The following is a 22,251-nucleotide window of genomic DNA, read 5'->3' on the forward strand; positions in this document are numbered from 1 at the left end:
CCTCCCAATTAAAAATATTCATCAGGTACAGGTGTAAAAGATAGAAGAGGGTTCCCATCAACATAGCTATTTGTGCAAGAACCCCACTATTTGTTAAACATTAGATTTGCAGCTGAGAGATCCTGCCAGATAAATGGAAACTTGACAGAAAGGTTCATGTTTATACCAGTGTCTGCCAAATAAGTAAACAGTTAACTGTAGAGCAGCCCTAAAATGCTGAACACAAGACAATTTAGCTCCAGAATCCCTGGAAAATACGTGATGTGTTTCTTAACACTAAAGCTCAGTTTCTTCCATTCTCATTGTTATTGTCAGTTGCTCTCATTAGGTTAATCCCACATGGGAATTTCATTTGGTGTGTGGGACTTGCTGCCAAATTTTTTTTTACCCACATTCATTTCTGGTCCTTTTTTAGGAGCCATTAAAATCAGATGTCTGACTCTTACTACCGTGACTTTCTCAGAGAGTCTTGAAATGCATGATAATTTTGCTGCCCTACAGTATTAACCCTCAGGGACTCAAATAAGAGTGATGTTCTTAGTCAGAGCTGTTTCACATCATACTGCTTAACAAAGTTGTCAGTAACAGTTATAAAACCACACAGTCAGGAATATACCAGGGCAACAGTTTAATGACAACTCAGTTTAGCTAATAAACCAGCTGTGTTTTTGAGAATACAATTCTTAGCAAAATAACCCCATTTTTTAGATTGGAGAAAGGAATGCCAATGTTCACAAAATTCTCTTCTCTATTTGTAAAGTCAGAGTAACTTGAAAGACAAAAATGGTGTGGCTTTAATGACTTCTTAAATTGCAGTTCTGCTCAAAAGAACCAGTATCAGGCAAAAGTGAACAACAATCACGAGAAGCTTGATTCAGATTTTTTTTTCCATAACAGATTTTTTCATCACAGTAGGTAAGTCAGATTTTTGGGTTTCGGGGTTTTTTGGTTTTTTTTTTTTTTTTTTTAGTGTTTTATTTTAATATTCAGTCTTACTCTTCAGAGTTTTGTGTTTTGGTATTTTTGTTTAATCTTGATATGTGTCACTCAATTCAGCACTAGATACTGTGTCAAATGCAAAGGTGGAGTATACCTTTTTAAATTAGGCAGAATTAGTCTACAACTCTCAGATCTGTTTAAACACAGCTGTTTAAAACACAAAGCAGTATTGTCTTAATGAGCATACCTGGATTAGGGCTCTTTTTATGGGCATAAATCAGAGCCATCATTGTACAAAGTGACACCTCCTGCTTGTTTTTAATAGACTCCAACTGTCGAATACCCTCTTGGATGTCACCTAGTGAAAACAAGTGCAGAATAGGCTATAACATTTTTCAAGACATAGAACATCCATCATCAAAAATTTAAATCTGACTTAAATTTTTCCCTCAATTTTTTTCTTCTGTGTTTTTGATAACACTTTCTTCATAACTTCGTTCATTATTCACACATCCATTTTCACTTGTTTGTGCAAGTCTTTCAAACAGACACAAGAAAGAAAAAAGCATCTCAATGCAGAGAACTTGAAAGGAGTTATGTGCTAGTTCTGCCAACTGCCATAAAGATCATCTTTATTATTTGTTTTATACAAGGCATTGAGCAGCTCTTTTTGCTCCTGCTTCTTTATATAGCCAGGATTTTTGCCTTGTTTGTGTGAATCTTTTGAACATCAATAGAAGAGGCATCACCTTGAAAAACAGGAACGTATGATTGTAAAACAAAGAAAAAAAGCTGGGTAGTTTGGGAACAGATACACCACCTCAAGATTTTTTGAATCCTTCCTAGCCCCCTGCCACAGCTCTCCCCTATTTTGCATTACTTGTTAGTATTCTGTGACATTCTTGATTTAGCTAAATAAACTTCTCAAAAGTATAATGCACACAAAGATCCTCCCAATAGACATTAGCTGTCAGCTCCTCTGAGGCAGATGGATAGAAAGTTAGATACGGCTGCACTGAAAGGAAGAGGTAGTAGCCGGAACAAGCAAATTTATGTTTGTGATACAATGCAATGGGCATTTGGGCAGGGCTCAAATTCCCTCCAAGGAACGAGTTTCTGATCCACATTCACGTAGCCATTTGAAGAAAAAAAAAAAAAAAAAAAGAAAAAAATAAAGATATACTTACTATTTCTCACTTCAGCACTATGTGGCCTAGATCATATTCATTCAAACTATGTGTGTGTGATAGATCATGAAACACTGGCAATCTTCTCAACATGGAAAACATTCCATTCAGACTCCATAACATTGCTTTCTTTCTGTGTAGTAGACTAAAGACTGAATTTTGTGACACAAGGAAGACCAGCGCTTTGGGAGGGCGGCAGAGGGCCAAAACACGACAGCCAGCTCCACAGCCCACATTACCTGCCCTCAGGGTGCCATAGGCCCGGTAGAAAAGGAACACCGGATCGCTGCCCAGCCGCCCCAGCGCCTCATCCGCCGCAGCCCGGACGTGGTGGAAGTAGCCTTCTTGGCAGTAGTAATTGAGCAGGGCCTACGGGAGAGGCGGCCTCCGTTCATTCGTGCGAACACTTCGCCCCGGGACGGCAGGAGACCGCGCCGACCGTCCCGGACCGGCCCTATCTGTCCACTCGCCCTCCTGCCCCAGGCTCCACCGCCCCCTCCTGTGGCTCGCCCCCCTCCCACCCGCCGGCCCCAGCCCCTGCGCGGCCCCACGCCCGCGGAGAGGCGCGTAGCGGGACGGCACCCGGCGGCAGCGCCCACCTGTTGCACCTCAGCGTCCATCGTTGCTACCCAGCGCCGCTGAGGGGGGCCCCCGGAAGGGCGAGGGAGGGCCTGGCAGCACGCTGCCATTGGCTGGCTAGCAGGAGCGCCCGCTGCCATTGGCTTGGAGGGAAAGGAGGCGGAGGAGACACGGGAAGAAAAACTTGTGGGAAACGGCGGAGCGTGCCTGTCTGGCGGCCCATTGGGCTCTCGGGAGGTGGGGGCGGGACCAGCCGGACGGGAGGCCACGAACCATTGGGTGCGAGGCGGAGGGGGAGGGGTCTCAACACACCGCGGCGGGCGGGGCTGGTTGGAGGTGTGCAGCGCCCCCTGCCGGCGGGGAGGGGCGGTCTCGCCGGCTCTCCCTCAGGAGTGCTTCCACCAGTTAGCCTCTCACTGCCCGAATGCTGAATGGAAAGCTTTGAGAATTTATTTTCTTGCTTTTTTTTTGGCTGAACATAGGACTAGAGTGGCCCACACTCCCTGTGTTTCATAATGTGTCTCAATACTGAGCACTTCAAGTTACGTGAAGGTTCTCTGTAGAAATGAAATAGCAATGGGGTAAAATCAAATACAGAAAGTTCCCTCTCTCTTCCCCCTCCTGCCCCATTTCTTTCCTCCTAGGGAATTACAGAGTTGCAAAGACTAGTAAAATTCAGGTTTCCCCCTGAGGGTGAACGCGTACTCAGTTGTCGTTTCTAGACACCAGAAGCAACCAACCATCGCTAAATAACGTTCCTTTAGAGCAGTTGTGTTGTCTGTCCAACGTGAAAACCATCAATAACGCCATTTAGTGCAAGGAGGTAAACCCATCTTGCACTCAATTAGTAGGTGAAGCCGATTCTTCTAGCAGAGAGTGCTCAGAATAAGTTTTCCTAACAAATTCATCACACATGGCACTACTCCATCATACACTTCTCATCCCCAGTGTCAGGAAGGTGCCAAAGAAGTAATATGTAAGCATATTTGTTTTCCCTTGTTGGCCAAGATGATCCTCAAAATTTCCTGTTGTGTTTAAGTGATGCTCTACTTGTTCTGAAGTAACATTTTGGCTTCTATAACATTGGAAACTTAAAATAGCTATGAGAAACAAGCATTTTTGTGTGGCAATGACCTGTGATCTGCAGTGACAGTGGCATAGTTCTCATTTATCTTAAAACTACTTTCTTGAGAAAAGCAAAGTTGAAAAACCTGTGTACAGGATATTAAAAAATATTATTATTCAGTTTACTCCCTTATTTTTGAAGTATTCTATCACTCCTGTCAGTTTGTGGATAACTTACATTCTTTTCAGGGTAACATTTTAAGACATATTTTGTCTACATATTAATCTGAAAATGCTTATCTTTTCATTTTGATACTTATGCTTTTCCAGCAAAGTTTTAGACTTTTTTTCATAATGCACTTCAGAACAATTTGAAGGAGAAAAATTTTCCTCCCTTGGAAGATTTGTGATGAATGTCAGGGAAGATGCTATGAAGTTTTATTTCTGCATTAGCAACTGAGCAAGCATACAGAATACAATTGCTCATAAGCTGATTTTAAACTAAGTTCAGTATTCACCTCTGAATGTTTTCATTGTAGGTTGTAGGGGAATGCAATATAAAATTATATAAGTATATGAAATGAACATTTTCAGAAATTCACTGAAGCAATTGATAAAGACTAACTGACAGGCCCATTTTCCAGCTGCATTTGCATTTTTCCATATCAGTATCCACAAATGATAGCTTCTAGGAACGTGGTGCTTCCAGAAAGATTCTTAAAAATTCCTGAGGAAAAGACCAATTAGTTACTCACTCTGACGCCAATTTACCTTTTTCAAACATGTACTTGAATACAAGATGTTCTGTAGCCTATTTGTGAATAGTAACTAGCAAGAATAAACTGGTTCTCATAATCCGAGTTGGGGAATGTCGTGTCTCCAGTACTATTTTCAAGCCTCACTTTCCCTTTGCAAACTCATGAATGCTCAGTTCTCATTCCTGTAAATGCTCTGAGCCTCCTGGGCCACAGTCAGGACAGCTGTGGTATTTGATGGTTGAGTACTCCACTGCATGGAGCTGCTGCATGAACTCATGAAGTTGCTCCGGGCAGTACTATTGGTACATGCAGAATCATCATGCTCAGTGTCTAACATGCATTGAATTAGAAAGTCCTAGTTGGTGACTAACAAGCAAGTCCCAAGGATTTGCTTGTGTGGAAGAACAGTACAGCTGGCTGTAATGGTTTTCAGTATCCTCTCATTCTGTGGCTTTAGAAGCACACGTTTTTTATAATAATGTCAGATAATAAAGACAAAAGGAACATACAATAAAAAAATGTAATCTTTATTATTTTGGCTCATTAATAATGTTCTTTAGCATCAGTTAGGGTAATAGTAGCATTTTCCTGCATGCAGTTCACTAATACCGTATTAGTCAATAATTTTAATAAAAGTAATCTATATTTAATTTTCCTGTGTAAGAAACATAAAATGTCCTGATGTGTTGGATTATACAATTTGGCTACTTTCTCTTTGTGAAAAAATATTGTGGACCCAAGACAACATTTAGAACTGTTCTAGTGCAGCATGAATAAACAAAACAAACAAACAAACAAACAAAATCTTTCAGTAACTGAGAAAAGATTAAGGATTCTGTGAAAGAAAGGTTGTATCTGAAAACTTATGATGCAGGCACTGCTTAGACATTCAATTTGAACTTTACACCATTTCCCAACTGCAAAAAAACTTAGATTTTTAGAAGCAAGTTATGAACTTATTTCGCAGAAAGTATTGACATGTTTGCAAATATTGTAAAAAATAAGAACCTACAGCTATCCATTCTCTTAGTTATATCTCTTCTGGAGTTCTTCTGTGAAAAAGAGCTATGGACAGAAAGTAACAAAAATGGTGTGACATCAGCCTGAAGATAAAATTTAGTTCTTGTTTTATGTACATAATGCTGAAAAATAAAATAAAATGATTTTTACAGTATTTATATTTGCTTATAAAATTCTAACATTATTTTCAACAGGTTTAGTAGTTTTCAACATGTCTGTACAGTTTAGATATACACTATATGCTTTTCACTGAAAATTCAAAACATAAACCAAATAAGCTCCTAAATAGCTGCAAAATATTGCTTAATGGTATGGAGGAACGAGGTCTTGTTGAGTAGTTTATTTCATTTAGCTCTGATGTATGGCTTCCCATATTTAAGAATCCCAGACAGTCAAAGGAACAGCAGCATAGGCAATATAAACATGCATTGATAGCATCCAAACTATCTATAATGGTAGTTAATACATAATTTTACCTGTTGAATGCTTGCACACTACACTTATTGTGGTACATATTTGATGCAATAAATGTGCTTAGGTCATTATCTGTTTGCTCAAACATGCACCACAGGTTAAAAATTACTATTTACATCGCAGAGGGCTTTTCATTAACATGTACAACAACATCAACCTTACTGAGAGCTGAAGATGGCTAAACAATACTGCAGGATAAAGCAGAACAACTTCATAAAGGGCTCTTTTTGATCAATTTGGAGGGCTGAGGCAGATTCATTTAGTATTTGTATGCAGAAAGACATTTGACAAAGACAAAATCTGTGACTCCAGGCCTAGAAAGAAGTTTGTACTTTCTGAAACTTAATGGTCTGTGCAAAAAATAATCCGTCTCTACTGTTCTTGTGAGTTCTAGGGGACTTCACAGGCATACCAAGACTTGTTTGGACGTGATACAACATGAATACATTAATTAAGCACCTCAAAACCTGTTATTCCTTTCCAGAAACACTGCGCTAAAGAAAATCTGTTGTTCTTTGTGACTTAATGTTATTTTCATGCATGATCTATAAGTGCAGCATGCCCTCATGCAAATCATTTCTGTGTGCATATTAGTTGTGTAATAGAACACCTGGCCCTTGTACCTGTAAAGGTGTACTTCATCCCCGTCCCCAACAGAAGCCCCATTTACAAAAATAGTCACATATAATAAACAACCTATGAATAAAAATAAGATGAATCCACCAACACAGATTTTGTAAAAATACGATGTATGTGGCAGTTGAAATGCAAACAGTGGATACAGTTACCATATTGTTTTATGCTAAACACACAAATACTTGGTTTGCACGCCTTTAACTGGTCCCTACAGTCTGAGTAGCCATTTTTTCTCTCCTCTTCAGCAGTGTCAGCTGGTAGTGAGAACAGTAACCTCCTGTCAAGGTTGTTTCCCCATATCACAGTCACAGTCACTGACGAGGGGTCACTGTCTTTTAATAGGCACTGACCTTTAATGTACAGTATATTTGTAAAAATTGTCAGTTTGGCATAGACCTCCAGCAGGAGTCCTGTTGACACAAACACATGATCCTTACGACTATGAACTATTTTCCACATAGATGATTTTGCTTGCTATTTGCTTTTATTTCTGAACATCTTTATCTTCCTTTTCATGCTTTTCTTTGACTGGCCTTGTTACACGATCATAAGAAGGTGGACAAACGGCTGTTGATGCGGTTATATCGGTTTTCTCTGTAAATGAGTTTTCATTTAACCTGTCAATAAGGATTTCATCTTTCATACCCTGACCAGCCCCTCCTTCGGTTTTGTTTTTGTTATAGATAAAGGAAGCTTGTTTTACTGTTCGTTTTAAAAGGTGACGTCTATAAGCCCGTTGAATAATGACAGCAGATACTTCCTCCTGTTTTCGTTTTAATGTGGTTGTAATTGGTTCATAGGAAGCTTTTGAAGGATTGGATGCCATAAACCGATCTTCCATTTGTATTCTGAGGGCGTCCATCTCCCCACTTTCTCCCAAAACACGTTTTGTGAAAGCAAACAAGATGTCAAGGCAGTGAATTCGGTCACCGCTTACCATGGGCAGATCCATTGCAATAAGCTGGACTTTGTTTGGTTTGGGTAGATGAAGAGGAGGCTCAAGTGCTGCTGCAAAATCAGACAATTTCTCAAATTCCATGAATTGTGTTGCATCAGGATCAAACTTCTCCCAGACTTCATAGAACATCTCAAAGTCATCCTCACTCAAGGGTTCAGCACTTTCTTCAGTAGCAACACCAAAGTTCTCCAAAATCACAGCAATGTACATGTTCACCACTACCAGAAATGATATGATAATGTAGCTGACAAAGAAGAAAATCCCAACGGAAGGGTTGCCACAGTCGCCTTTCACAGAGCTCCCTGGGTGAGCTTTGTTGGGATCACAGTCTGGCTCCCCACTGTTAAGAATCGGGGCCAGCAAACCATCCCAGCCAGCAGATGTGGTAATTTGAAATAGGCAGATCATGCTGTTGCCAAACGTTTCAAAGTTGAACATGTCATCTATACCAGCTTCTCTCTTAACATAGGCAAAGTTGGACATGCCAAATATCGCATAGATAAACATGACCAGGAACAGCAGCAGACCAATGTTGAACAAAGCAGGAAGAGACATCATCAAAGCAAAAAGCAGAGTGCGGATTCCCTTAGCGCCTTTAATGAGACGCAGGATTCTACCAATTCTGGCAAGTCGGATGACTCGGAATAGTGTGGGGGACACAAAATACTTTTCAATCATCTCAGCTAAAAACATACCTAAAACAGAAAAGAATAAAACCAAGATACATTGCCACTTAATCTCCATATAATAGTAGAAATTTAGAAAAATAGTTTTAAAATTAGTGGTTCTATGTAGCAATTAAAGATATTCTGTAGAGTCCACTTGCATAATTTCTGTTATACCAGTTATACTTAATATTTGCAGGTGCAATATATGTTGCATGATTAAAACAGTTTTGATAGTTGGATTAGGTAAATTATTAGATAACATGAAAAGTTGCATGACTTAGTTGTAAACCTTGCAATGGCAAAAGCCAACCATACAGCTCTGTAAAAGTTCACCCTCTTTTTAGTTTAATAAACAAGACTTACCTACTATTGAGAGAATGACAACTACAAAATCAAAAATGTTCCAGCCTATAGTGAAATAGTAATGGCGAAGTGAAATTAATTTCAGGACACATTCTCCAGTGAAAAGGACAATGAACACCAGATTTATCCAGTATAAAATATTTTCCATTTCTTTACTCTGGTCATCAGTTTCTACCATCATGGTAACCATGTTAAGACAAATAAGAATCATGATGCTGATGTCAAATACTTGCTGTGTCACAAAATCAAAGACCATGCCTTGGAATTTGTTCTGAAGAGAAAAGAAAAAAAGAAGCATCCAATATAAACTGTAATTGTTTTTCTTTTCCTGTTAGAAGAAAGTAGAAAAATACATGCAGTGAGGCCTATGAGACTTCAATAAAAATGTAACTAGTGATCTCAGGAGAGCAGTCAAATTAAAGTGGATACAACAGCTTAGTTCAACCTCCTTTGTTTGTATATTCATATGTAAAATGGTTGCAAAAACCCCCCTTTTTTTACCGTGTTTTCATTTTCCATTTTTGCTGACTGATACACTAGTTAATGAAAATTTTCACATGGGCATATTTCTGCTTTCCATATATCAATAAAAACTGAGCTGTTTGTAAATAGCTATTGGTCTGATGCATATAAATAATTTTACCCCTGGTCTTGGTATAGGTTTTTGTGGTTTTTTGGATCCCAGCTTTTTCATTGCATTGTAGTATTTCTTCTGCTCTTCTGTCATAAATATGTCTTGACCTCCAAAGTAAAAACATGAAATCAAAACTGGTTATAATCACACTTATATGCAGTGTTGAAAAAACTCTTAGAGAGAAATGTGATTTATTTATTTATTTCATGAAAATCAAGAAGGCGGAATTGGGAAAAATCTCTTCGCTATCAAATGCAGCTGTATGTAATCTAAGCATTTAGTCCAGAACTTGTCTGGACATCCACTACGGCATCTCACAAAAAGCTGTAATGCAGCATTTTTCTAAAGTTATTTTCCTCAAACTCCAAGAAATCCTTTTCAGTACCTCTTTCCTTTTATAGGAAGAGATACAGTAAACAGCATCTGAGATAAACTCCAATAGTCTGGGCTGCTCAATACTGTCACTTCTGAACTGGAGTTTTAGTGAAAGAAAGGAAGCAGACAAAGTCAGGTTTGCAGTACATGAATGTGTTAGTGCTTTAGGTATCTCTAGTTTAGCAATCACAACATTAGCATTGGGACTCAAAGTCTTCAAGGTTTTTGAGAAGATGGATTATCAGACTTTGGAGAAACTGAGCTGAAGATTGAAGCACTCGATACTGTTAACAGCAACATGCTCTCTTTTAAGTCTTTTATCTTGATTAGCTTCCGTGTTCAATGAAGTTCTGATTAGCAAAAGCCAGAACTGGCCTTTGGAGTCTAACAGTGAAGATAAAGAGAGAATTATAGGTCTTTCATGGCAACCTAACCAAAATCCACTGCCCATAGTAACTTTCTTGTAGAGACAGCTTGAATGAAAACCCATCAGAACTCACATACATCTTGAAGTAAATTTTTCCCAGATAAAAGATACTTGCAGACATCTAATTCCAGGAATGTCTATGAACACATAGGACTGGATGCAGCCCTTTTGTGGATGAGTGTTTGGGAAGCCTGAAGACGTGGGAATGCATGCACCGTACACTGGACAGGCTCCCTAACCATATACCTCTAGGCCTGTAGCATGTACAGCTTCCAAAAATCTTAGCGTCACTCATTAGTAACATAATCCCAAAGAAAGTGATGAAGTCCAGTAAGGTAAAATGAAACTAGTAATTCATAGCTGCTTTTGTCCTTTAGCTTTCATTACCTGATCTATTTACAGAAAATAATTTTAAAGATGAGTGTCTAATATTCAGACCATCTATACCAGTGAGATTATCTACATCTGCAATATGAAAAAATAAATAAAGGCCCTGAGATAGTTACAAACCACTCCTGTTCTGTATAGATTCAGATCATTCAGTGCCACAAAACAGAACTTGAATACTTGGGATCATTAAAACAGCATCTGTAGTAGTGTGATGAAATAATGCTTTATTTTTCATAACCAGGTAGCTTTTTTTTTTTTTTTTTGTGCTGATTGATAGAATCACTACAAATCAACAACAACAACAAAAAAAATTATAAGTGCTTTAATGCAGAGGCCTAAATCAGGGGTTTGATCATGTAAGGAGATTTCATGAAGTTTAGGCATGGAAAAGCAGACGGCTTGAGGAAGACTAAACTGGACTTTGAAAGAAAACAGAAGGGTCTGTCCCATTCACTACAGTGTAAAATCTTAGGACATTAATGCGTACTACATCTTGGTAAGATTTTATATCCTAATATACTTCAGCTTTTTCAATTTTGAACACACCTTGGGTGCAGATTCCATATATCATGCACCTGCAAAAATGCAGTATTTAGAATATATTTAAAGAGAAATGAAATAATACTTATCTTCTTTTTTTGCTGATTGAAGTTATCAATAATGACACCAATGAACAGATTCAAGGTGAAAAAAGACCCAAAAATTATAAAGATGACAAAATACAAATACATGTACAGGTTGTCTTCATACTTGGGTTGCTGTAATACCTAAGAAAAAAAAATGTGAAATGTCATTCCTAAGATTTCATGTGAAAATTTCAACTGAACAAGTGGCAACCTTGGGCAAAATGTCCTTAATATTTTGTGTTTGGACAATACTCATGTCACTTATATCAATGTATTTTGTCCATTCCATCTATTACTGACAGCATTTGGCAGTTTGCATACAGTTTTCCACAATTTGTTACAGCAGAATCTCATATTAGTTAATTTAATTTTGTTTCATTCTATTGTATGCATATTAATTGCTTTTGGAAGTTATATAAATACACACTTGTTGATAGACAGACCTCAAGAAAAAAAGATAATTTAAAATATTTGCAGTACTTACATCTCTTGAGTCAATAGCTGCATACATAATATCCATCCAGCCTTTAAATGTAGCCTGTAAACAGTACACACCTGTTTAAGCATAGATCTTGAAGACAATTCATATAATTATTTCCAGCAACTGAATACAGCACCAGGAATAATTAGCACAATATGAGATTTCTAGATAATTTTGTCTCTTGGCTTTCTTCACAGCTGCTCGTCGGATACACCACAGTATATCCCCCTATTTTGTCTCTATATGAACATTTCAAGCAGTAAGCATAATTAACTTATTTCTAATTAATCATCACAAATTATAGAATGCAGTATCGGTGGACTAAATGTTCATCAAATCATGTCAACTGCAAAGGCTATATACAGCTGAGAAATAGCCTTATGTAACTGAGTTGCCACCAATGAAGACTGATGTGTACTCCCTCCCTCTCAAATCAGTCAGAAAGGTGGCAACCAAAGGGAACCAAAAATTTGATCAGCTCAGAAAAGGTATTTTCCTATCAATCAGAATTTTGATTTTTCTCTACTTTGAAAGACTTTACCTGATTTAGTAATTCTATTTTCACTTGAAAGATATTGTATTGTGTTTTACAGAGGCTAGATCCCTCAGATACGTTCTGAGATAAACTGATAAGAGGAGGATGTGTTTTATGTGCATTGAAGATTTAATGTGCCTCATAGATGGCAGCATTTAATGAACTTTTATAGCTATTTCCTCTGCCCAAAATCTGTAAACTTTTATATTTGTCAGTGAGGTGTAGATTGCTTCATGTGAGTGTTCAAAACAGAAAGTAATTTTCTCTGTTGTGGCAATTAGTTCTCTTTTGACTAGACAACATCTCCAAGTAGAAATCACTCAGGTTTTAATCCAGTTGTGCCCAGAATAAAACAAAGAAGTGAGATAGTTCGCTGTCATTTAATCCCTATTATAATTTTTGTAAACAAGGCTGCAGATCATTGGTTCCTTCATATTCCTTGCTATAGAGACCGGTCACAGAAACAGGTCGGGAATGGAACACTCTTCATCCATGGTTATTGCAGTATCTATCTCCATCATCCTGAGGTTTCATTTCTAGTGGAGGTTTCAAAAAGGCTTTGCTTATGCAGCATACAAAGCGGCTGGCATCATCCTGAAGTGAACTTAAAATGAGAAGGAATTATTTTCTTAAAGGAAAGGAGGTCCCTTACACTTTTGAAAGAGTGGAATACTAAAAAGAGCATGATTATCCTGAGATGCAAATCCAGTATGCAATAACTTTCACATCTTGGGGCCAACACAGAAAACATGAAGTTCAAGTAACTTACAGTATGATGGTGAAATCAGTGTAGTATCAGAGGACCAATAAATCAACAATAAATCTGAAACAAGTGTAAGTCTCAGCTGAAGAATTTAAAGTTCTTGTGGAATATTTGGACTGCAAGGGATTAGGAGAGGTAGGATCAGCTTTATTTATGTAATTCCTAATATATGTTTAATGTGTTCTCAGAGACTTTTAATGAGGGACACTCCACAACCTCACCAAAAATACTTATTCCAGCACTTGTCTTTATTGTTTCCTAATATCTAAATCCTTCTGTTGCCATTTAAGACTGTCACTTGTCATAATCATTACATATCTGGAGAACAGAGTGCTAATCATCCTTTGTGCAGCATGTTTTACTTATTTGCAAACTGTTGCTGCCTTTCTTCTTTAGGCTGTGATCACTGTTCCTTCAATCTTTCCATGTAGATCTTGTTTTCGAGAATTCTGATTATTCTCATTATTTTCCTTTGAGCTCTCTTCCACTAGTTCATCTCTTGAAATGGTAACCAAAACTGGACTCACTATTTCAGCTGAGGTCTTACAATGTCTAGATAGGGCAGGATGATTACTTCATGTCTTACAGGTGCTACTGTTGTTTCTGTCTTGGTACATTATTTGCATTTTTTGGAATGTCATAACTTAGGTTGAAAGCAGCACTTCAACCTGAAACACTAAATACAAGTAATGGCATACTTTTACATCAGAAAGATGATGCAAATTAGGGAGTGGCTCTTCTGCAAAGTGTGTGCTGTTGCCTGAGATTCAGATGCATGATAATCCTTGCATATCATCCTCCAGGCAAAGTGGAATTACTGATTTTTTGTAAATTTATTGGTGTAGCCTAGACTGACTAGAGTGAATGGAAAAAAATAGACTAATTTTAAAATACTAAGCTTCACCATCATCAGTAAAGTACTCCATTATAAACAGACAGGACCTTTCAGCTAGTGCTAGGAAAAAGATCTGATGAAATGAGCTATTGTATGCTTATTATTATAATTAAAAAGGCAACTTGAAAAGACTGTGGGGGCTGGAAAAATATAAATATAACATACTACTATCTTGCAGTTCAAAATATCTAAAGTAAAATGCATATTTTCCACAATGGGTTTCACAAAACCATAAGATATTAACATTATTGAAGAAACGAAGAAAAAACAATCCCAAAACCTAATTAAGTAATTTTAATAATAAAATATGCTCCCTCATCACATTATTTGTTTTATTCTAAATCCCTTCTGAAAATCAGTAGGAATCAGTGAATATAATCATCATTATGCAAAACCATTTACACTAGTTGAGAACTTAGCTGTAAGAAAACAGATTCTTAATTCCCAAAGCAGAAGCATCAGTTCAGTAGGAGAACTTGTAATTTTTAAATATGTTGCCTGAACAATAGCAAATAATGGAACTGGAGGTTCAATTCAAGGCATCACATTTAGTGAAAGAGTGTTATTTCTACTGCATTCAGTAGAAGCTTAGGCCTGCTTATGTTAGGCTCAAATTTATCTGCAACACATTTTCTTTAACAGAAATAAGGTGTTATTTGGGCATTTGTACATACTGAATAGAAAATAACACAGAAATATGACTAAGAGATCAAATTCTTAGTTTCCTTTTTGTATATTCAAATATAAAAATATATGGTATATTCTCAGTGACACTAAAACAGGATTAATTAATTGATTTCAAAGATTAGAGCAGTGTAATTGAAATCAGCATCTGTTCCAAATGCTTTTTTTTTTCCCCCAAGGAAATTTGAAAGACATATATTCAAATGCAGATTCAAACGTATTAAGAAAAGCCAACAACACAAAAATCCCCCGATCTACTTTACTATTATTAAAAGTACATAGACTTTTTCCCTGATGAGTAATTTCTAATGAAGTTATAAGTAATGCTGGAGTTTCACCACTCCATTTCTTTACCAGAAATAACCACCAGGAAGATTCACATTCCCTATTGGAGATAGAATAACATCGTGCTTTTAAAAAACTAATCTACAGCCCTAGAATTCAGCTTCTGACTTTTTAACCCTACACTTAACAAGATGTGTTTTCTTATTTATATTAGTAACAGCAGAATAATATAACATTGTGTTTTGAGACCCGCTGGTTTGCCGCATTTTATCCTGGTAAGCAAGATATGCGCTTACCAGCAGGATAAAAGCAGGCCTCCGGGAGATTTACTTACCAAAGAATCCAAACAGTAGGTTCAAGTTAAAAAAGGCATAAGGCCATAAAATTACCAGGGCAGATGCCACATCTCTTTGTGCACACCAACCTCTTCCTCTTCACTCATTGATGCATGAAAATTGTGAAAGGAATTTCTCCAGCAGATCTGTCTCTGCTTTGATGCTTTTCTTTAGGGACAGAGAAATGCTCAAACAAGTTGAGACCAAGAAATGAAAAAAGAAGTTTGCAGATCCATATAGACCAACATGAGCTATGCTGGATCATACAAGAAAAAAAATTTTATAGAGAGAATGTGTACTTGTATGACTGATGGCATGAATATTTACACTCCAACTTCAAATTATGTAAGAATTTTGGAAATTCTCTGATCAACAAAGTCTATGAAACTTGGTTATGTCAATGGAACATATTGTTAGCCTGTATTTTGGGGCAGAAAGGATTGTAACATTGCTATCAATACTAAAGATTTTCCGCACGCCTCCTCCTCCAAAAGAAAATGAATACAATATGCAAACTAAAAATTAGTTTATGTTCCTTTCTGAGGTCCCTCATTCCAGAAATTCATTCCTCATCACTGCCAAGGAAACTCAAGAAAGAGCTTCTCAGAGAGGTTTTTTTTTTTTAAAAAAAAAAGCCACTGCCACACATTTCCAATCTATTTTTTGAGCCTAGAATATTTCTTTCTGAAATTAACCCACTCCTTTTGAATATTTCTGTGTGAAATATCTATGTTTCTTTTCTATATTACTCTTAAAAAAGAGGGTATTTTTCTGCAATGAACAGACCGATGTACTCCAGAAAAAGCTTTTCATGATTCAAAACAAAATTCTATTTCCAATAGTATTCACTCCAGATGGAAAACCTCAGTGATGCAGAAAATAAAGATTTATGTTGTATTACCTATAACCCAGAAGCTGAAGGGGTTTACAATATTCTTCTTTGATTGGCTCAAAGGGCATGAGTCAGACGGTAGAATGGAGAATGGAAATAATGCTGGATTGTAAGAGGCAGTTTTCTGTAGTTAGTTTCTAGTTTCCTGAAAAAGGGACCTTGTATCTGCAATTCATGCATTGATACTTATCACTGAGGTTGTCATTAAAAAGATTACAGTGACCTCTATGGGGGTATTTTCTCAGATCCACCACAACCTAAACAAAAGTCTGTGCCTCAGGTTGTTAAGGTGGAGAACTAAATGACTTCAGTAGACTTTTCAACTAATCATTAAGACGTTAAAAAAGGCCATTAATGTTCACATTGGGTGCACAGAAAGTGTACCTATTTGCAACCATGATTTTTTATTCTGATTTTTTCAGGCTTAATACCTTATTTTGGGACAAATACTGAAGTTTCAATAGCTTTACCTTTGCTTCTGACATAATAATGGATACCTTTAATTAATTCTTAGTATTTACTCATCTTTACTATTACTACAAGCTGATTAGGAAGGGTAGGGAAATCTAGGGTTATGACATACCTATTCAGTTCTCATGTTTCTTCTGAACACAATGGCTTTAGAATCCTGTTCTAGAGTCTCATCAAAAGTACTTTACATATCAAACAGAAAATCACCTGATAAATGTCTTCTTTGATTGAGAAAGTGATGTAAGAATCTCAAACATTTATGAATTGTGGCCTTTCTTGTGTTCTTGAAGGTGAAACAACACAGATTCTGCATATTTTAAAGTATTAGCTGAAAATCAAGCTGATATTTTGTTTTCTCTGCCCTAGGGCTTTTATCATTCCATAACTGCAAAATCACTACTAGCAGCTTACTTACCAAACTCTAAAAGATGCAGGGCCAAGTGTCTGTTTTGTGGAATGACAGAAGTGCACCATTTTTTTTTCTGGTGTGTCAGGCAAAAAATTTCTAAATGCTTTTACAAGGATTTTATTAATACAGAAAGAATAAGTGGTGTTGTCATTGACATTCTACTCACACACACACACAAAAATCCATCCATTAGGCAAGCCTTTGATATTGGTGTAAAATCTCTATATTGTAGATACTGCAAAAACAACTGGCTTGTCCTCCCATGAGAACTAGGTCCCTCCATGGTAGGTCTAGATTAATTTTTCCTTTGGAAGTGTAGGAACAATTGGCAAATTTCTCCCAATTTGCCTCCCAGAACAATCCAATAATTTAAGAATATAAGTCTTCATGTAAGAAATATTTGTTGCTTTTCATTGAAGGGAAAATGGAATAAGCTGTGCATAGCCAGGACACTGAAATATGTATGACTGGAAGTAGCTGAGGGGTGGTGATTGTGGCCACAAAGCCAGGAAAAAATGTACCTGGTGTTATCCCTGTCCCAGAACAGACTAGGTTACTACTGGAAGAAGAGTTGCAAACCACTTGGAAAGAGTTTTGTTGATATTTTGTTTCTCCTGATCATGTGTAATAAAACATTCTGCCCCACCCCGACCCCAAGGGGGATTCTAAGCCAGTGGATTTCAAAAATAAGACAGAGAAAATAAATATTTTAAATCTTTCTATTACTATTCAATTTTGTTATCAAACCCAAATTGTATTCTGGTCCCTCTCTGCTCTTTCCTGATGTGACAGTAAAGTAAATAATTAATCATAGTGAAATTTAAATTGTCAGGGTTATCAGCCACACAGATGAAATACTGTATTAGCTGGGAGAGGCAGTTTACAATGCTCAGAACTATTGTTTTAGACCCATGTTGATACCACTGCATGATGTTAATGATTTGTATTATTGAGATTTCTTATGGCAACATAAAAGCTAGAAACATATTTAAAAACTGTAAAATGAAAACTAAGATTCTGCAGAATTAGACAATAACCTCAAAAAAACATAAAGTTTGCTGAATGCACACACCATAGGTTAGAGCCCATCATTTTCTTGATTAAAGCTGGGTCAGATTGTTAGCTGCTCCAAAATACAAAGATAGTTAGTGTTGTGAGGACACAATTTTTGATAGTGAAGGCATAACCTTCTGCATGTATTTTCTTCCTTCTTTTCTTCCCTCAGTTTTTGCTAAATAAACTCCACCAGGTGCTTATGCACAGAAATAGCAGGGAAAATATTTCATAGATTATAGTATCTAATGGTATTTTGCTTTTCCTATTTCTCTTTTGAATGAGAAATTGCTTCTTAGATCACACAAGTCTGCACTGGTGGCAGTGACATCACTAAGATGGGATTTCCTACCTGGAATTCTTCTCTGTGACTTAATCACACCAATGCAGATTTTTCTTTTTCAGCAACAGTAAAACCTCAAGTATTCAGATAGCTGAATAGCATTCCTAGGTAGTTCTAGAAACTTTTAAAGTTAGAAGGGGCTGTAGAACTAAGGGAGCTATAAATAGGAAGAATAGCACTTGTTCTGTCAGATGTCCTAAAAATTCTTTATTCATCTTAGTAGGCTCTACTTGCTGCTTACTATGAAAACAGTAGTCAGTTATCAGTGCAGCGGTATTACTAAGTCACAGATAAAAATCATCAGGTAAATACGTTTTCTGTCTTTGTTGCTAGAGTTGCTTTTCACTATTACATATAAACAGTAAGAGGTATATAAAGAGTGATCACTTACTACTTGAAGTAAAGAAAGATACCCAAATCCTACATTATCAAAGTTTACTTTCACGTTTTTCCATCGGGCACTTTGATTGTTTTTTATGAGTTCCTCGCACTGACTAAAATTGTTGATTTGGTCGACTTCAAACCTTTCATCAGTTGTGGTGTTAACACAGTAGTAGAACTTCCCAGCAAACAGATTTACTCCCATGATGCTGAAAATTAGCCAGAATATAAGACAAACGAGAAGCACGTTCATGATGGATGGAATTGCTCCTAAAAGGGCATTCACAACCACCTAGTACACAAATACAGGGGAAAAAAGAAAAGAGTGTAAGAATATTTACAGCGATAAAGGTTTGTATACTGTTTTACCAATGCTTAATAAATGCTTGTTCAGAAATGAATACTATAAATGTTAAAGCAGTACATTAATAACTGTAGCATTGCACTGTTCTTTTAAATACTTAACATCAGAACATGTAATGAAAGGAAAAGAAGTGAGAAAATTAAAATAAGTAAAAGAAAAACAGAAGAGAAGACCTGGTGGTAGTAAGATGAAGCCTGACACTGATGTATTCTATATAAAAAAAGACAAATGTGTTAAATATAAATACAGACATAATAAAATTCTAAAAATGCATCAAATTATAGCTTAAAATGTTTAAAGAAAAATGGCAACCTGTAGATTTGATCAACAGAGCTTTGAAATTTAAGCTGAAAACACAAATGCCATGAATCTAGAAACTAAGCTCTACATTAAAAGGATTATGCAGGAATTAAATACGTATCTTTGTTGCCTTATTGTTCCATGCAAGATTATAACAAAGATTAATTTCTTTGTATAGAAAAGCAAGACAGTTTTGCAATATGTGTCTACTTGAATCAACATAATTTATTTCAAGCTCCAGTCTTATTGTTTCATGTATTGAGTTTAAGTCAGTAATACCCTTCATTTATCTAAAGAAGGACATATATCAAGGAGATATTTAGGGGTTTCGATTTTGCATTTTAAATTACTTTTGGCCAGTTGACTTCTCAGCCCCTTGCAGGCAAGATGTCAATAATTACTTATGTAGATAAAAAGTGTATTTTTCTGATATATACAGTAATTAATCACATGTGTCTGTCAGAGCTATCAAAACCTTTGTAATATTTGTTTGGCTAATAGCTGAGCAACCATTTCTCCTTAAGTATCCAATACCAGATCTCATTTACAAGTTGTACTTTATTTTAAGTTCTACTTTCTTTCTCTGTAAAACTTTTAGGACCTTGTAGGAAGGTAAAATAAAGTATAGAGTAGGGTTCTGATTCTCAGTAATCCAATTCCTGTGGTAAAACAGGAAAGGATTGGCATGGATACCTGGGGTGTATTAAGGTGTCTTAGTCCCTCTTTGTTCCCTGCTTTCTGCAACATAGAGAGATCTTCCCCACTACCAGCGTAATTCTGAGCAAGCTTAGAGCTGCTCAGTCTTACTACCTGTATTTCACAGCCTCCTGAAGGCCTTTGGAAGCGGAGTATTGTGGTTGTGTTACTCGTCACTCAGCACCCTCCTCCTCCCAAATGTTATGGCCAGGAATTAGGACCTGTTTAGAGATCTTAAGTAGAAATGTTATTTTCAGGGCATATTTTCTTCTCATTTTAAGGGCCTCCTCCGTTGCCAGACAGTAGAAATGGGACCTTTCTGTAACTGAGAATTATCCCTGTCTTTTACAAAACCATGATTTTTTTCAAATTTAGCTTTTCTTGGCAGCTTCTATTTTTGGTGATAACTTTAAAGGAAGCATGCTTGCTTCTTGAGATTTCTGTTATAGAAAATGTGAAGAATCTAGGTGATGTATGCATAAGCTAGCCATTAAAAAAAAAGGTGTAAAAAGGCTAACAAGGTCCCAGTAATATTCTGAACATAAGAAACCATTTTCAAAGGAGTGAGGGAGATGTTTTTTTACTGTCCTGTGGGGAGAAGAAATCTGTTGCTACCTAGCTTGATGGAACTGAGAGCAACATAAAAATTAGGAACGCAATGACTCTGGAATTTATCCCAACTCTGACCTGGTCTATGACACTGTATTATGCTATTGCTGCTTTGAAATTCTAGGCCAGCTAGTGCTTGTCTTAACTTTTTAAAATTTTTTTTTCCCCTTCACGCATAAAAATGTTCTGGATGTGTTATAGTGATTGAATTCCCCTGTTTAATTGTGGTGAGAAACCTGAAAATAAAGATGTCAGGAAAGAAAGATGGGGATTTAGTCCTGCAACTTAAATAAATTAAGGTTACCTGTGCTTACACGAAGAATGGTTTTGTATGAATTGAGTGCCTGTATCAGTTACCTTTTTAACAACCCTGAGATCCATTGGACTACAGCACAGATCCAGAACAGGCAGCAGAATACTAACAGCTACAGTAATTGTTACAACAATTATGAACTGATAATAGTTGTAGAAAGAAAGATTTCTACAAAACGCCATCAGTGTGTCTCACATCTTTAGATGAACAGGTAATGCAGTCTCGCTACTGAGACTGCCAAAAGATCAGCCACATCTTCTTGAATAAGAAGTGAACAGCTTCCAGCAACTGTTCCAACAACGGTTCCAACAACTTATTTCATATAGGTCACTGAAAACCCATCAAATGGTAACAATTTTTGGTCACTACTGACCTGGCCTGGATGCGAACTGGTGACCTAGAGATGAAAGGCTCTGTATCCTATTACCAACCCCTTGAGCTATCCAGTCCCCCTGGAAGGTTTTTTAAGAAAAGAAGAAAAGAAAATTAAAACTTTTAGAAGCTGTTTTCTGTTTGCATTTTGTTTTTGTTTGATTTTTAATTTTTTTTCCCCCACCAGTGTTGAGCCTTTGCCCTATCATCTTTATAATGTAAACCTGCATTTTTACATGCTGGTCAGATGCTCGGTTGACTGTAAAGTCCACCGTAGGAGGAAGTCTTTAATTTCTTCAACACATACAGTTGGAGGCAATTGCTTTACCAGCGTTTTTTCCATTTACTTTTTTGGTATTTGTTTTGGGAACAGCTGAGGTATATCAGGATAACCAGGACATTAGTTTATGTAATATATATCCAAGATAGCACCCACACGTACACACACAACACCTATGCACATAAGTTACAGCAAACGGACAGAAAAAAGTGAGAACCAATTGAAAAGTGAACTGAATGCAGAAAAGAGATCAATTAGCATTTCTTAATGAGTTAAAAATTTAGCAAATAAAAATTGTCAATCTCATCTTGTTGAAAAGAGCCTGTAGTGGATTAAAAGAATGTTGGCAACTACAGCTCTTATTTTCACTCGTTCTTCAAATCTAGATCTGATGTATGTGAGTCTAAATGTATTTTTCATTTTAAAAGGGGCTGTTCTTTTGGCCTATTTTCTGTTATTCCTTGATACAGAATATAATGCCAATAATTTGGAAAAAGATGTTTGCAGAGTTGTTTGTCTGTTTGTTTGTTTGTTTGTTTGTCTGTTTAAATTACCTATGCATTTCCTCAAGGCTGGGATGTTGTTGGTCAGGCTGACTCCGGTGAGCAAGCTGCAAAAGCCCAAGCTGATTCAGCTTGTTCACCTTCCTATAGCTTCAGGTAGGTGGAATAGCAATAAGTGCAAGTGAGAA

General features: G+C 36.9%; 2 protein-coding genes across 3 annotated transcripts in view; both read right to left on the reverse strand.

Annotated features, from left to right (window-relative positions):
- The window catches only part of TTC21B (tetratricopeptide repeat domain 21B), a 41,932-nt gene extending 39,087 nt beyond the window's left edge, over positions 1–2,845 (reverse strand). The window contains exons 1-3 of the mRNA XM_075710713.1: positions 2,726–2,845; positions 2,366–2,495; positions 1,187–1,297 (exon numbers count right to left, since the gene is read on the reverse strand). Coding sequence (XP_075566828.1) covers positions 1,187–1,297; positions 2,366–2,495; positions 2,726–2,845 — 361 coding nt within the window. The remainder of the gene's footprint in view (positions 1–1,186; positions 1,298–2,365; positions 2,496–2,725) is intronic.
- Positions 2,846–7,142: 4,297 nt separating this feature from the next.
- Positions 7,143–22,251, reverse strand: part of LOC104036156 (sodium channel protein type 1 subunit alpha) — a 73,036-nt gene continuing 57,927 nt past the window's right edge. For both annotated transcript variants that reach the window (XM_075710799.1, XM_075710800.1), the window contains exons 21-26: positions 18,637–18,918; positions 11,584–11,637; positions 11,103–11,240; positions 9,291–9,395; positions 8,648–8,918; positions 7,143–8,311 (exon numbers count right to left, since the gene is read on the reverse strand). In XM_075710799.1, coding sequence (XP_075566914.1) covers positions 7,143–8,311; positions 8,648–8,918; positions 9,291–9,395; positions 11,103–11,240; positions 11,584–11,637; positions 18,637–18,918 — 2,019 coding nt within the window. The remainder of the gene's footprint in view (positions 8,312–8,647; positions 8,919–9,290; positions 9,396–11,102; positions 11,241–11,583; positions 11,638–18,636; positions 18,919–22,251) is intronic.

The sequence above is a fragment of the Pelecanus crispus genome, chromosome 5 (genome assembly GCF_030463565.1).
Source record: "Pelecanus crispus isolate bPelCri1 chromosome 5, bPelCri1.pri, whole genome shotgun sequence".
Taxonomy (NCBI): Eukaryota; Metazoa; Chordata; class Aves; order Pelecaniformes; family Pelecanidae; genus Pelecanus; species Pelecanus crispus.